The 13685-nt window shown below is 36.4% G+C and overlaps 1 protein-coding gene across 6 annotated transcripts in view; it reads left to right on the top strand.

Annotated features, from left to right (window-relative positions):
- PPP1R13B (protein phosphatase 1 regulatory subunit 13B) overlaps positions 1 to 13685 on the top strand; it is a 74664-nt gene that overhangs the window by 30513 nt on the left and 30466 nt on the right. For all 6 annotated transcript variants that reach the window (XM_087747850.1, XM_087747854.1, XM_087747852.1 and 3 more), the window contains exons 3-4: positions 4942 to 5061; positions 6528 to 6595. In XM_087747850.1, the coding sequence (XP_087603976.1) occupies positions 4942 to 5061; positions 6528 to 6595 (188 nt within the window). The remainder of the gene's footprint in view (positions 1 to 4941; positions 5062 to 6527; positions 6596 to 13685) is intronic.

Below are 13685 nucleotides of genomic sequence, written 5' to 3'. Positions count from 1 at the left end.
AATACCCAAGGTGATGACTGTATAGATCTATTCCACTGAAAGCGTGGAACAGCAAAGACTAGAGAGAATGAAAGAAGAGATGAAACACTCGCATATGTTTCTGGATCTCTCAATCACGCCTGTACTGTCAGCAAAAAAGATGTCCTGCACACTGGTTTTAAGTCTCTGTGACAGGAATTTCAGCACAAGCATTTTGTTTGTTGTTCTTAAATGTAGGATACCGTTAAAAAAATCTGTGTGGTGGTGACCTCAACTTCTTGCCCCAAAGTCTGCGGTACATAAATTTCTCAGTGAAACAACCTGATTTTTTTTTTTTTTTTTTTTACCAAGGCATAAATATGATATTTTTTCCTTCAGCTGCTCCTGAGAGCTAAATTGAACTCTTTCCCCTGAAGTTTTTAAAAATAATTTTGCCTGGAGCAGAGATCTGATGTAGAAAAGAGTCTAAACAGCTAAATGCAACAGTTAACAACAACAAACAACTTAAACTATGGTTCTGAGTGGGAAGTGTGAAGCAATTTGCAATGAATCGGTGGCATGTTGTGCCGGTGGAAGAGTATTTTTTTCTCTTCTATTACACTGTCTCTGACCCCTCAGCCCTTATCCTCAAGAGAGGTCTACAAATGTTCTTTCAGAAGGCATTTTGGAAAGTAAAATTCAAAACAAAAGTTAATACAGAAAATCATGTGTTGAATAAACACGTTAGGTTTTGTCACATACCATAAGTGATCTGTTTTCTTGGTAGACTCTTCATGTTGCACAGATGACAAATCACAGCTCTCCATAAGAGAGAGCTGTCATACCTGTCCTCTTGTGAATGTGCCTAACTCCTCTGTTCTACAGGTAGCCACAGCCTCTTTAGGTAGCCCAACTGAATAATACATGTCTACTCAAATTCAAGGCAATGGGGCTTGTAGATTGTAGTTTTATTATCAGATACTAAAAACAGTTTGTGTGCCCAAAACTTGTCCATTTCCTAAACTGTATCAATCTAACAAAATACTGTCCCTTCTAATAATCTTCATCTTCTGAATGTGTGTGTACAAATAAGTGAGAAATAACTACTTCTTTTTTTCTTTTTAGAGGGTGACAGAGAGAGAATTTGTCTTCCAGAAAAACGTTATTAATAACCATGCAAGTTTGGCTCCAAAAATTACGTGCCATTTCTAGAGTTCAGAGAAGGATTACAATAGCTTAACTGTTGGAAAACATATTTGTTTATTTATTGTGTTAGCTTTTCTCCATTTGCTTTTGTGTGGCAAAGAAATGGTTGAGCAGCTTCCCAAGAGTTGTAAAATAGTTTAGGTATTGTTTGTATTAGAGTTAAGAAACTGATTCTTCTCGCAGCTGCATGGCATATGCGTTTGGTTTATTTGCATTTGATTTTTGTATTTCATTCTCTGTTACCCCTCCTTTCCAGTTTCTTGAGATGAGTAATAGTTGAAAAAGTCGATAGCATTCGCGCCTGATGTATCAGTACATTTTGTAGCACCTTATGCTTTGTCAGTTTCAAGCTTCCTCTTTTTGCACAGATTTCTCATGCTATAACAGGAGAAAAAAAACCCAGAATATTCTTCCTCATTCCCCAGCTATTGCAAACAGCAGATGGTAAGGAGGTCAAAAGACAGGTGTGACGCTGGGATCTTGTAGTATGTTTCAAGAGAGAATGGATTTCAACCTTTAAATCCACCCAGTACTCAATTACTCACTTCATTTACATCTGGAAAGCCCTTCAGCAACTGGTATTAATTGGTTTTCCTGAATTTAGTTGTAAAATAGAGGCAAGTGACTGTGAAAGAAATAGTTCTTTACTACAAGTGTACTTCTGCAAACCTGAGGGGGAAAAGACTCGTTCCTGATCTTGCAGTGAACTCCCCCGCTATGGAGATAATCCATTACTTTGTATTCTGGTTTCATGTTTAGCAGGCATAAATGTGCTTATTACAAAGAGCAGGATACTTGTAATCGGGATAAAAACAGATTCTGAAGTCTGAAACTTATTTTGTTTTAAATCGTGGATATATAGTTCCAACAGAGAGATTTTTGCAATTTTCTAAAATATTGATATGGTATCTGTGTTTTGGTCTTTCAGGGTGTTTCAATCATTTCAGAATACTTAAAGCTAGCCCATCCTCAAAACTTTTACTTAAAAGGAAAGGAGTCAAGCTCAGTTCACAAAAGTGTTTCAGAATTTTCATCCAACTTAAAATCTAAGGCAGTTTTTGTAAATAATTACGGATATATGCATATGTCATGGTTTTCCACTTAGCTATTCAGGAAAACAAACATTCTCTAGACAATTTTTTGATGTGTTGTTAAAGTATAGGGATCCAACCTGTTTATTATTACTCTACACCCATTCTCCTATTTCACCTTTTCTTCATTCTCTTCTATTTAAACTTTAAAAAATTAAAACTAAAGTTTGAAATAGTATTGTGAGAACAATTACTAACCAATATGTCTGAAGCTATAGCAACTGGGAGTTTAACTGCAGGTTTTCTGTTTGTTTTGATTTTGATTCTTAAAGAACAGATATTTCCAGAAAGTGTCTCTCTGTGCTATCCTAACTTACAGCAAATTTAAGATCATGCTTTCTTCTTGCAATTTTTTTGGATTTAAACTGAAGGAAGGAATGGGGACTTCAGTTCTCATCACGTCTTGTGTCAAGTGTTAATGTCTGTTTCTTCTTCGTCTTTCTTTTCTGAATCTGTTTCATGTAGCTAAGTTGCACAGAATGATTAGTGCTTCTTCATTTTTCTTTTCTCTGTTTCAGTGATGATGATGTTGCTGTTATTATTTTAACCTGTTTTCTGTCTAATTTAGGGCAACATATCCCGAATTGTTTTTGTGAAAGAATTGCAGAAGTAGTAGAAAATGTTTTTCCCATATCTCTCCATGGTCATGTCTGAAAAATATTAACCTTGATTCTTCAAGGTACATTATGTAAATGAAACCTTTTATTCTGAATAGCTCCTAGGATCAGGGCCTTACTTCTAATGGGAGACCAGCCTAACCAGGAGCGATGCTGCAGCCACTCCTCACCGTTCCAGAATTAGCCCAACCCTGTTCAGACATCCAGCTTCTTGGTTCCTTCTTATCAAGCTTCAGTTCTTGCTAGGTTTACCTAGCAATTTTTCTATTTGGGAAAAATTCCTAAAGATACTTGTCTTCTGTGTCCTGAAGTCCCTGAACTAAACCATTTAAATATTTTTACACTCTGTGATCTTTAGAAGACTCCTGCTGCAATTTTAGTGGATATGCTTCAAAGCACTTGAAATCTTACTTTACTTTAGGAGCTGAAAAACCTGAAAATCATGTTTTTAAAATTCCTTTTCAAGAACTAAGTTGTATTAAGCCAGTGACCTTATTCTTGTGTGCATAAACACTATTGACAATGTTTCTTGGAGTCCACTTGAGTAAGGAACACAAAAAAGAAAAGAAAAGAAAAGCATCTGTTTTTTTAAATCCAGGTGTTGTGATTTTTTTTCGGGGGGGGGGGGGGGTGAGGGGGTGGGGGTTAGGAAGATAGGTAACCAGTCAGCAGATTAATATAATTAGCTTGTGGTTTAAATGACCCTTCCCTGTTGAAAGCACCTAGCTCTAACTGTGGCTAAACTGTGTTAATCACTATACCTATTTGATGTGACAGATTTTGCCAAGATGCTTTATTGTATTAAATGCATTGTGAATCAAGGGATGAAAATCTATTGTTCTTTAAATACTACAATTAAGTATCCCAAGAGTGTCAAGACATGTATACATTTATGTAGTTCGTAATGCATATAAATTTAGGTAAATTTCATTATAAAAAAGGTATATTTGCGATGTGATTTTACCAAGCTTTCCCCAAGATACCTGTTATATCTTTGAATCATTTTGTCTTCTCATGTCAAATGGATTAAGTGTGAAATGGATAACAAATCGTTAGCGGTGCTCTGCCTGGTAGGAGATGCTGTGGTTTGGGTTTTGGGGGCAGAGAGCATTTTGCTTTTTAACAATGAAGAACGCAAACTCCACCTTTTGGTTTCCATGCAAGCCTGATTTTCTGTAGTAATATTGGTTTGACATGGTGCTGCATGTAGGAAAGCTAATTAAATCTCTTCTAGTATAATTTTATTCTGATTAGAAGTTATCTTCTAATGCTATGCTTAGTATTAGATCTTAAAAGATCTTAAAAGGGAGATTTTCTTACCTTAATGAAAACATTTAAAAATAAATACAAGTGTAATTATGGAAACAGTGAAAACTTCACTCTTGAAATGTATTTTCATCTTGAAGTACTAAATGTATAGTGTGCAGCCTCTTAGTAATAATATATTTGATCAATTTGGAAGAAATAACTACACTATGAAAATGTTTTACTTTGGGGGAAAACAAAGAGACTGACTGCTGCATAGAACTTAGCCTTTATTTGTTCAAAGATTTGCCAGTAATTCCACATATACTGGAAGTTAATGTCTGGCATAGTGTATTGGAGTGGGAGCACCTGCTCAAGTTCTTAGGAGATGAAATGTCAATACAATGATAAGGCTTTTAGTCTGAGTGGAAACCCAGAGGTTCAAACTGAATGAATCATTTTAATAACAGAACAAAATATCCATCTGGCGGTAATGGGGAGCAAAGGTGCAAAGATCAGCATTGTGAAAAAGGTTGTGATGAAGAAGTCCTAAATTAGGGTTTCTAAACACTTGATATTTTTTGTATGGTTTTGCAAAATGGTTATGTACTGCTGTGAAGCAGTGAGCTATGTTACAGTAACAGGCTAGCTTTTAATATAGTGCACCTATTGTCTGTTGGTGCCTGTATCTTTGACTTGGCATAAAATACATTGGATAGATTGAATTGTTACCAAAAAAGACATTCTGATTCTTAATGAGAGTTCTATAAAACTTTGCTTAATTTAAAATAGTTGTGATAAGTTTTTTGGTCTTGTACTTTTAGAACGTCCCATACCCTTTGATCACATGATGTATGACCACCTACAGAAATGGGGTCCCCGCAGGGAAGAGGTGAAATTTTTTCTTCGTCATGAGGAGTCACCAGCCGAAAGTAATGAACAGAGTAAGTACACTTACCCTGTAGTGTTGTTACCTAAACATATTTAACACATTTCTGAAGTGAGTTTGATTATCAGTTCTTTCAGTGAACTTCAGTAGATGCATGTAATACAACTTCCTTACACCGAAGCCATTTTGAACCTTCCTCAGTGGCACATTTATTCATGTTCTCGAATTCCCTTCTCTAGAATAATTTCCACCAGCTTGTTGAGTAATATTTTCATAGTAGGATCGGTTTCTATTCTGCTTAATACTGATCCAAAAACGTTGGTGGGCATTAGAGGCTTAATGTATTTTTTGCTTGTTTAGAGAAAGTCGCTACATTTTGAGAGGGTGGGATTGAGAGAAAAGACTCAGTAGACTACTTTGCCTCCTTTAGAAACTAAAATCTATTTTACAGACATCATTGGCAGAGGTCTCAGTGGCTTTGTCAGTACTTCATGTAGATATATTTAATAGTGGTGATAATTTGCATGTTGACAAATCGCTGGTCTGCTTGGTTCTACAGGAAAAGTGTTTATGTAAAACAGTGCCGTATTAAGTGGGGCTTTCTTAAAAGACTGGAATTGAAAAAAAAGAAGGATTTCAGTTTTCTGATCTAACTTGTATAGAGTTTACTTAATTTATGAGAAGACTTTTGAGGCTGTGTGTTATATGCTTAACGGCTGTCAGACCGTCTGAAGGATAGGAAAGGTATCTCAAAGTGAGATGTATATTTGTGTGCTCAGATTATCCTTATTCAACTAATCTGACTACTTCTGACAACCGAATTTCACGTCTTGGCTGAGTCCTTATTGCTTTGAGCTGGGATTTCTTTTCATGTTTGTAAGTGGTTGCTGGTTGCTTTGAATGCCAGAAGTAGCAGGCCCAATAATGTATGAGGGATTTTTGTCTTAATTCGGTACTTTGTAAAATACTCAGTCATCCCTTTGGGCAGTACAAATTTAAAGTATGTTAAGAAATTTAAGATACACCTGAAGCCACAAAGTTTCATATACAAGGAAAATGTTGCTTCTGAACCGTGTGTGCAAGGCTTTCTAATTAATCATTGACCTATGGATCAATTTGTAGATTAAAGTTGTTCATAAGGCATTAGAAAAGCTTCATCTATTATATTAATTTATAATGTATTGAACTGAAACTACTGCTTCTTGTGGACACAGAAATATGAAACTTCAGTAATTATGCTCAGTACATTTCCTTTCATGACATCATTGCCTAAACACAAGTCAGAAAAGTAGAGCTGCATGTCTGTACTTTTAACAGAGGAAGTCTGTGAAGTAAATGTTTTATTTCTGCTGACTCCACTGCTTACAAAGAATAACGTAATAAGAAAGCATTGGAACTAGCAGAACAAAAATTCACAGGTAAAAGCTTTATATAAAAATTCTTGAAAAGAACAGATTCAAAAGTGAAAACCATTTTTGTTGAAAACTGAACTTTGCACTAAGAGTGTCACTTTACTTTTAGGTGGACGTCAAGCCCAAAATCAAAGAAATGGCATAAATATACCTGTGGAGAAACGTACAGAGAATGGGGTATGTAATAAATCCTAAAGGTTTTGCATCAATTCCACTCAAATATTTAATGTTTTTAAAATTCTTGTTTTTCAAGATCTATTATGGTGGGAGCTGGTGGAAAATGCATAGGTCTTGCTCTGTTTTGGTTGGTTGGTTTGTTTGTTTTTGTTATAAAGTCAATGGGAGAATATGGCTTTTTTCATGAACTACTCTAAATTTTCTGTCTAGAAAGAAATTCACTTCTGTGATGTGAGAAGCCCCAGGAGTCTTCTTAATTACTGCATTTTCTAATCTGTCTTCCTCTGTCTTCCTCATCCTGTGTGAAGAAAAAAGCAGCTACATTATCCTTTCATACTAGCATTGCCTGTCCAGACATCTTTTCTTGTTTGATTTATCTGACTGGTATTGATTCATGACATACATTCTTATGTTTTAACGTATGAGGCTATCTATGGATTGGGATGTTTTCAGATGCTGGTAGAAGAGGTTGCATACCCCTCCAAGACACCTCTTTACACTATCTTTTTTTATGCACTCCGTTCATTTCTATGTATTTTTTTTTTACTAAAATATTACTAGGTTTCTAATTTAAAATACATATTACATAGCATAGGCAACCTGTTTGGTGGCATTCAGTGAATTGTGGCTTGAACATTCTCTCTTTTACAAGTAGAACATAGTACGTGTCTTTCAAAATTACCATGACTTAAAAACCTACTCCTGAGCTGAAACTCACTTTACTTTCCTTTCTCTCTTCTCATCCTCAATGCTACTGAAGGCTCTACAGAGCATATTCTGCTCTCATTCACTCAGGGCCATTCTGCTGCCTTTGCTGAGGCACGATAGCTGTAGTTGACTATTTTTAAACATTTTTAAATTTCAGTAAAAAGATCAGAGCTCACCAATTCATAGTTGTATTGTCTATATGAAGCACTGTCAATTTCTAAATATGCATAGGGTTCTTTCTCAGGGTAAAATAATGCTTAAAGATTTAAAAGCAAACAAATCAGGTTTTTCAAGCTGAGATGTCTTAAAATAAAAAAGAACTAAAATGTTAAAAATTGTGCAGATTATACAATTCTGTGCTTGTATATTGCCTGATAATTGGCATCTAAAATTCACACACACACACACACGCACACTCACATATTCACTCTCACTTCAATATGCAGCAACACAGTTGTTCAGTCAGTTTGCAGCTCTTAGCAGCTCGTTTTGTGTATGGCATGTGGGCCTAGTGGAAGGAATTTTTTTCCCTATTCAAAACAGTTAATCATGTATTGCTTTCTGCGTTCCTTTTCTGTAGAGAACAGTAGCTGATATCCTCTGCTGCCCGGATCCGTTTATCCTGCTTCCATTGTCATATTGACAATGTAGTGAGATCATAGCACTATAATGTGCTGGGGGAACATAACTCTTTCATGACCTCCCCTGATCTATTCCTCCATGTAAGTCGTGGCACATATACTTCGTTTGAGACATAATATCTTTGGACACTAGCACTGACATGTGCAGTATGCCTTATAATCTCTCTTCTTGGCAGCACTAAAGTTTATGATAGCATGGCTTTGTATTTAGTTCAATTTGCTGATAATTTTTATGGACAAAGCTCAGACCTGGTAACTTGAATAATACTGGTACCTTTGTGTCATTCAGTATATATTTTTAAAAAAAAAGAAAACAAAAGTTTAGCCCCAAAATTAGAATTTATTAGGGAACTGATCACTTTAAAATGGACTTTTACCAGGTTTAGGAAATAATTAAAACACAAGAAAGACTAAAACCTGAAGGGGTTATATTAACGTAAATTGTGGTGGGTTTTATGCCAAAAATGGTACGAATTAGGTTTTGAAAGTGTATAAAACTAAGATTTTTCAATTGTGCCAAGTTTTAAATCAGAGGGGGAGGGGGAAAAAAAGAGGTGGCTTCAGGATCAAGGATTTAATCAGCTTACACTTACGTAATGCATTAGGCTTATTCATTGTTACTGGCGCGCTGAATGTTAGACTAGCCCTAAAATCAATACAAACCAATGGAACATTGAAGACAGCTCAAATCTTACCAAATATTCTGCATTCAGGTATATTTTTATCATGTGTACTGCTTTAATGATGAAATAATTGATTTTTACTTAATACCTGGCTAGAGCTGAAAGTGTGACATGCATAGAAAACTTAAAGATGAATGTTTGCTTTAATGGTTGAATCAATAGTCTTGGAAAAAAATGATGGGCAATCTGTCTGGAATTCAATTTGGATAATTCTATTCATTGGCATTTTGTCATATGCAGTAGGAGTTTTTTTGTTCTTTGAAACTATATGTGCTTGATCAGCAATTATTTAAATAATGCTTGGCTTAAAATCGCATTATATAAATGCTTAAATTTCATTAGATTATCTTCCAAATAAAGATTTAATGTTAAAAATAGAATTGGCTAGGTGGCTTTAAACAGTGAAACATGCATTGCTGTAAAAAGAATACTTATCTGTAAGTGCTCATCTGAGAGCTTTGCATTCTGCATAACAAAGTCTAAAGGAAAAACTATGTGACATTTCGTAAATTGACAAGTTCTCTTATTCGTGAGGTAATCTTTTGAGGTTCACTTTTGTTTACAACTTTCCTTCTTGGAAGTGGAATTACACTGTAATCAGGGCCTGATCTCTTTCCACCACTGCACAGAGGTGTGGAGAGATGTGGAGGTAAGACTTGCATAACTGAACATTTCCCTTTGCCAGGGAGATCGGAGGGCGTCTTGAGAGGGATTCTCCTCTCTGAGAACAGCTGCTGCTTCCTCCTCTTCCTTTCTTTTGCATGCGTAACTGAGCCAGTTTGATTTGAACACAAGTTGTAACAAGGGAAATTCTAATTAAATATTGGGAAAATGTTTTCTCAATGAGAGTAACAGACATTGGCACAGATTGCCCGCAGTCTGTGGAATTTCTATCCAGCTGAATACAAAGTCCTGAGCAACCTGAACTGCTCCGAGCAGGGGTTATTGAACCGGGTGATTTCCAGAGGCTCTTTTCTACCTAAATTATTCTTTGATTCTGTGATCAGTGGCCATGAAACAGTGGTCGTGCAATGCTGGGTCTTGTTTGCTTCCAGATGTCCTAGCATGATCCAAGCTTTGCTCCATGGAAGCGGCAGCGGCCTGAAAACGGTGAGCCAGAGCAAACACCGTTGTAACCACTGGGGGTCAGTGGTAGACAGGAGAGGGGCTGGGAGCGCCCGTCGTGGTGTAGCTACCAGTCATCCATAGGAAAAGTGGATCAGAGACGTACTTAAAGGCAGTCCCGGAAAGAGGACTGACCGGATGATGACAGTTGTCCGGACGAAAAGGTAATCAGATAACCGAGAAATTTCTTGGAGATAAGAAAACAAGAAAGCAGATGCAACTCAGGAGGAAAAAAGGATGGGGTACAGGAACATGATGGAAGTGAAGTGTATTGGACTGACTAGAAGTAGATTAGTGTAATAGAAACAGTCTGTATACGAAGAGAATACTCATTTGCTGTAGTTGCTTGGTTTAAATTATTCTTCTACTTGGTAATTTACTTGGGGAGAACAAAATGTCAGTTTGTGGTCTCCTATGCCCTTCTCTCTTTAACTTAATTTTGCTCTTTCTAATATTAAAATTGCTCCCCCAATTTACAGAGACTGGTATGAATAAGCTTTTTTTCTTGATAGATATTGACGGAAGCCTTTGCCAAGAAATACAAAGTGGAACCTGATTTTCTCTCTCACTAGGAAATTTAGCTTTAGTGTAAAAGAAACTCATGCAGAGGAAGAAAACTTCACCATCATCCCAAACTGGAGAATCACACTCCTGTAAATTTTCTTAGTCTTGAAGCTGTGACCGATAAGTAAAGTTGAGATTTAAAATTTTGTGCTGATTAGATAACAGAACTGAGCTAACTGTGTTAGCTTCAGGAGACTCTTATACTTTCATGCTGGGGGAGTTTCTCAGGGAAATTCCATTAACAGGTAGGTTAAAACTTCTACATATAAGTACACGCAAAGCAGTTTTTAATAGTACTGATTTAACTTAGGAGGGCATATGGTTGCTGACGGAGAGTAGATAGCCATCCGATGCAGTCAGCCTTTGTATCCCATTCCATCGTGGCAGTAGTAAAGCTACACTGCTTTTGAGTTCCTGTGGTATGGCTTGTCAAATTTTATGCTTAGAGTTTAGGTAGACTTACATGTGGTGCCAAAATGCTTGAGTAGAATTGTATGTTGTTCCTTAGTTTTAACCATTTGATCCATACAAGTGTGACTAGATAAAAAGGCATTAAACATCTAATATACATTTTGTCATATATTTGTTATGATATGACAATTAGATTTTTTTAAATGTGTTCTTAAAAGCATCTGATAAAGAAGTTGGCTGAATGGTTTTACAAGTATGCTTGCACAGGCAAAATACTTGCAGGTTTCCTTAGCCTGTCAGGCAAAGATGACAAAATATAATTGTGAGGAATATGGCAAACAAGTTAAATTTTTAACAGCAGTAGTAACCTCAAGAGAAGAGAAATGCATTATATGTACTTGCTTGAAGTTTCCCATTTGAAATGTTGAAGAATAAAGAGCTTAGTCTGGAATAGAAATGGCTCTTCAAATCTGAGCTGCAAATTCCATTTAATATAAGCTTGTAAGTATTAAGTACTTTCTGTTTGTAATATTTAACAATGTACTTGGAAGAGGCTGCCATTCACATAAGACAGGTTTTAATCAAATTTGTTTAAAATGAACAAATAACTATGTCAGTCTTGGAAATCTAGATTCTTTCAGGGGTCTCATAGTAAAGTCTAAGCAAATAATTCCATTAAAAGATGATAAAAAGAAATTTAGGCAAAAGGAATTCTAACAGTTTGCAGAGAAAAAATCTTTTTTTCTGAAGAAATTTTCTTGCAGGCTTCCTGGAACATTTTGACCATGTAAAAAAACTTGTAATTAAATCAGATCCGAGTTTTCTTAATTTTCTACTGCAACTTTGTCTGTTGCTTTTGTTAAGGAGACAAAAATGATTGTATCTGCTATTTCTACAGTCAGGGGTGTTCCCTTGTCTAAGACATACATACCTAAAGTTATTTTTACCTGTCAGAGATGGGAGCCTTGCTGCCCTACAGCAGCCTTCTGCACCATCAGACTTCTAGTTCAAGCCCTGGGTCAGCTTAATGGAGTTTGGATTCTCCTCAGACTGATACAGTTCTTTGCTAAGTCTGTCTTAAGCATTTTCCAGACAGCTGGCAGTATCTTGCTCTTCAAAAAATAGAAAAGCTAATCCAACTAAAGGGAAAAAAAATTAAATTAGGAATAAAAAAAAATTACAGTCTAAAGCTAATTTTAATGCATACGAATAGCTTTTGAATTCTTGCTGGTCTAGAAATCCCAGTCTCTTCACACCTCAGTAAAGGATAGTTATGTAGGGTAACATCCCTACAAGACTAATAACTATGTGATCTCATAGAAAGAACTTCTGTGAAACTGTAGGGAATTTAAATGGGCCTGACCTCATGCCTCACTCTGAGGCCTCTTGTAAACTTTTTAAGCCAAATCACATCGTTCTTGGATTTGGAATGCCATGAACAGTGTTTTGATGTGTCCTGTGCAATCTCAAATATATTTCAATCCATAATGGGCAAAGTTACTAAATAGTTACGTTTTATGAGAATAATTTGATAAGTTTAATCACACTTATTCTGTGATCATTTCCCTGTTATAATTTTAATTATGATAGCATTAGTTTATGACTCATATTAGCTCTTAATATCTGACTTCATTTGTTTTGAGGAGTCTAAAGATAATTTGACTAATTGGGAACAGGAAACACTCTTGGAACCCACTTGGAACATTGCGAAAGGACTGCTTTGCTCCATGTCTTCCCCATGTATTTTTATATTTTTAATATCTGTCACTCTAGATCCCAAATATCTATGTAGATGGCTGTGGATATGAGAGATACTCACAGTATACAGACTTGTAGTATACAGACACTTACACACACTCACTTGTAGTATACAGACTGTAGTTCTGCTGCTCTTCTGGGCATCAAAGACAGTTCTGCTCAACAAGTTACAGGGAACAAAGATGTGGTCTGGCCATAGCGGCCAACAGGTGGCTTCCCATTTTGCAGAGTAGGAAAGACCTAAACTGCACCATTTACTCAATCTACACCTTTGGTTCCCACTTTTACGGGTCTGACTTTGCTTTTCCTCAGGCATGGCTTTGCAGTTTTACAGCAATACTTAGTTGCAGATGTCCATGGAAGGGGGAGGATGAGAAGTCCTGTCCATTCGGTTCCTTAACCTCTAACTATGGTACTTATTTTCATATCTTTGTGTTGTGAACATGGAGCAATACAATTCACTCTTTTACCTAGATTTCTAACTAAGTGAAGCATGTGGAGAACTGCCTCCAGTTGTCACTGCACATAGAGATCCTGAGTTGCTTGGCCCTTATATAAAGGCAGAATAGTTTAGAATAAATGAGTGCTTCAGCTGACGCATAACATTATACACATTAGCTCATAAAGTAAATGTTAGTTAAAGAGTTAGTTTGTTACTTTTCATGAAGTATTGCTGTGCTGTCCTTATACCAGCACTGTAAACTTCAGTGCCTTTTGTCGCAGTTGTATCCTTTTGCAGTCACATTAGTATCATTTTCTGTTAAGCCAAGTATTTTAATATTAAGTTATTGTAAGGAAGATGGGACTTGTCCTTTTCTTTATTTCTGTAGTTCCTTACAGGAGACAGATTATGAAATTCACTGTGTCAGCGCAGAGCTCTAAGAGCTTAATTGTCAAAGCTTGAGAGTTTAGACTGCCCCTCTGTCTCTCTGAGCAGCTTTCAGTTCTGAACGGGAGACTCTTCTGGTACTTAGAAGGCCAACTACTCCTTTTCGTGCCACCTTTAGAGTTCTCTCTTTTATGTAGCTGTGTCATCTGCAGATCAGTGTTTCCTCTCATTTCTTCCACAGTCTCTGTGGTTTTTCTTGTACAGTGCTGCTGTGGCCTCCTTTCTTCAACACACCTTTCCATGTTCACCGACTTGTTCATTTAGTTTCCTGTCCATCTAGCTTTTGGACACCTAGCATACCGATTTCCCAC

This window comes from Nipponia nippon, unplaced genomic scaffold (assembly GCF_047370975.1).
Source record: "Nipponia nippon isolate SJK-2023a ecotype South Korea unplaced genomic scaffold, ASM4737097v1 scaffold_11, whole genome shotgun sequence".
In the NCBI taxonomy this organism is placed as follows: Eukaryota; Metazoa; Chordata; class Aves; order Pelecaniformes; family Threskiornithidae; genus Nipponia; species Nipponia nippon.
This window is presented reverse-complemented; position numbering and strand designations above follow the sequence as displayed.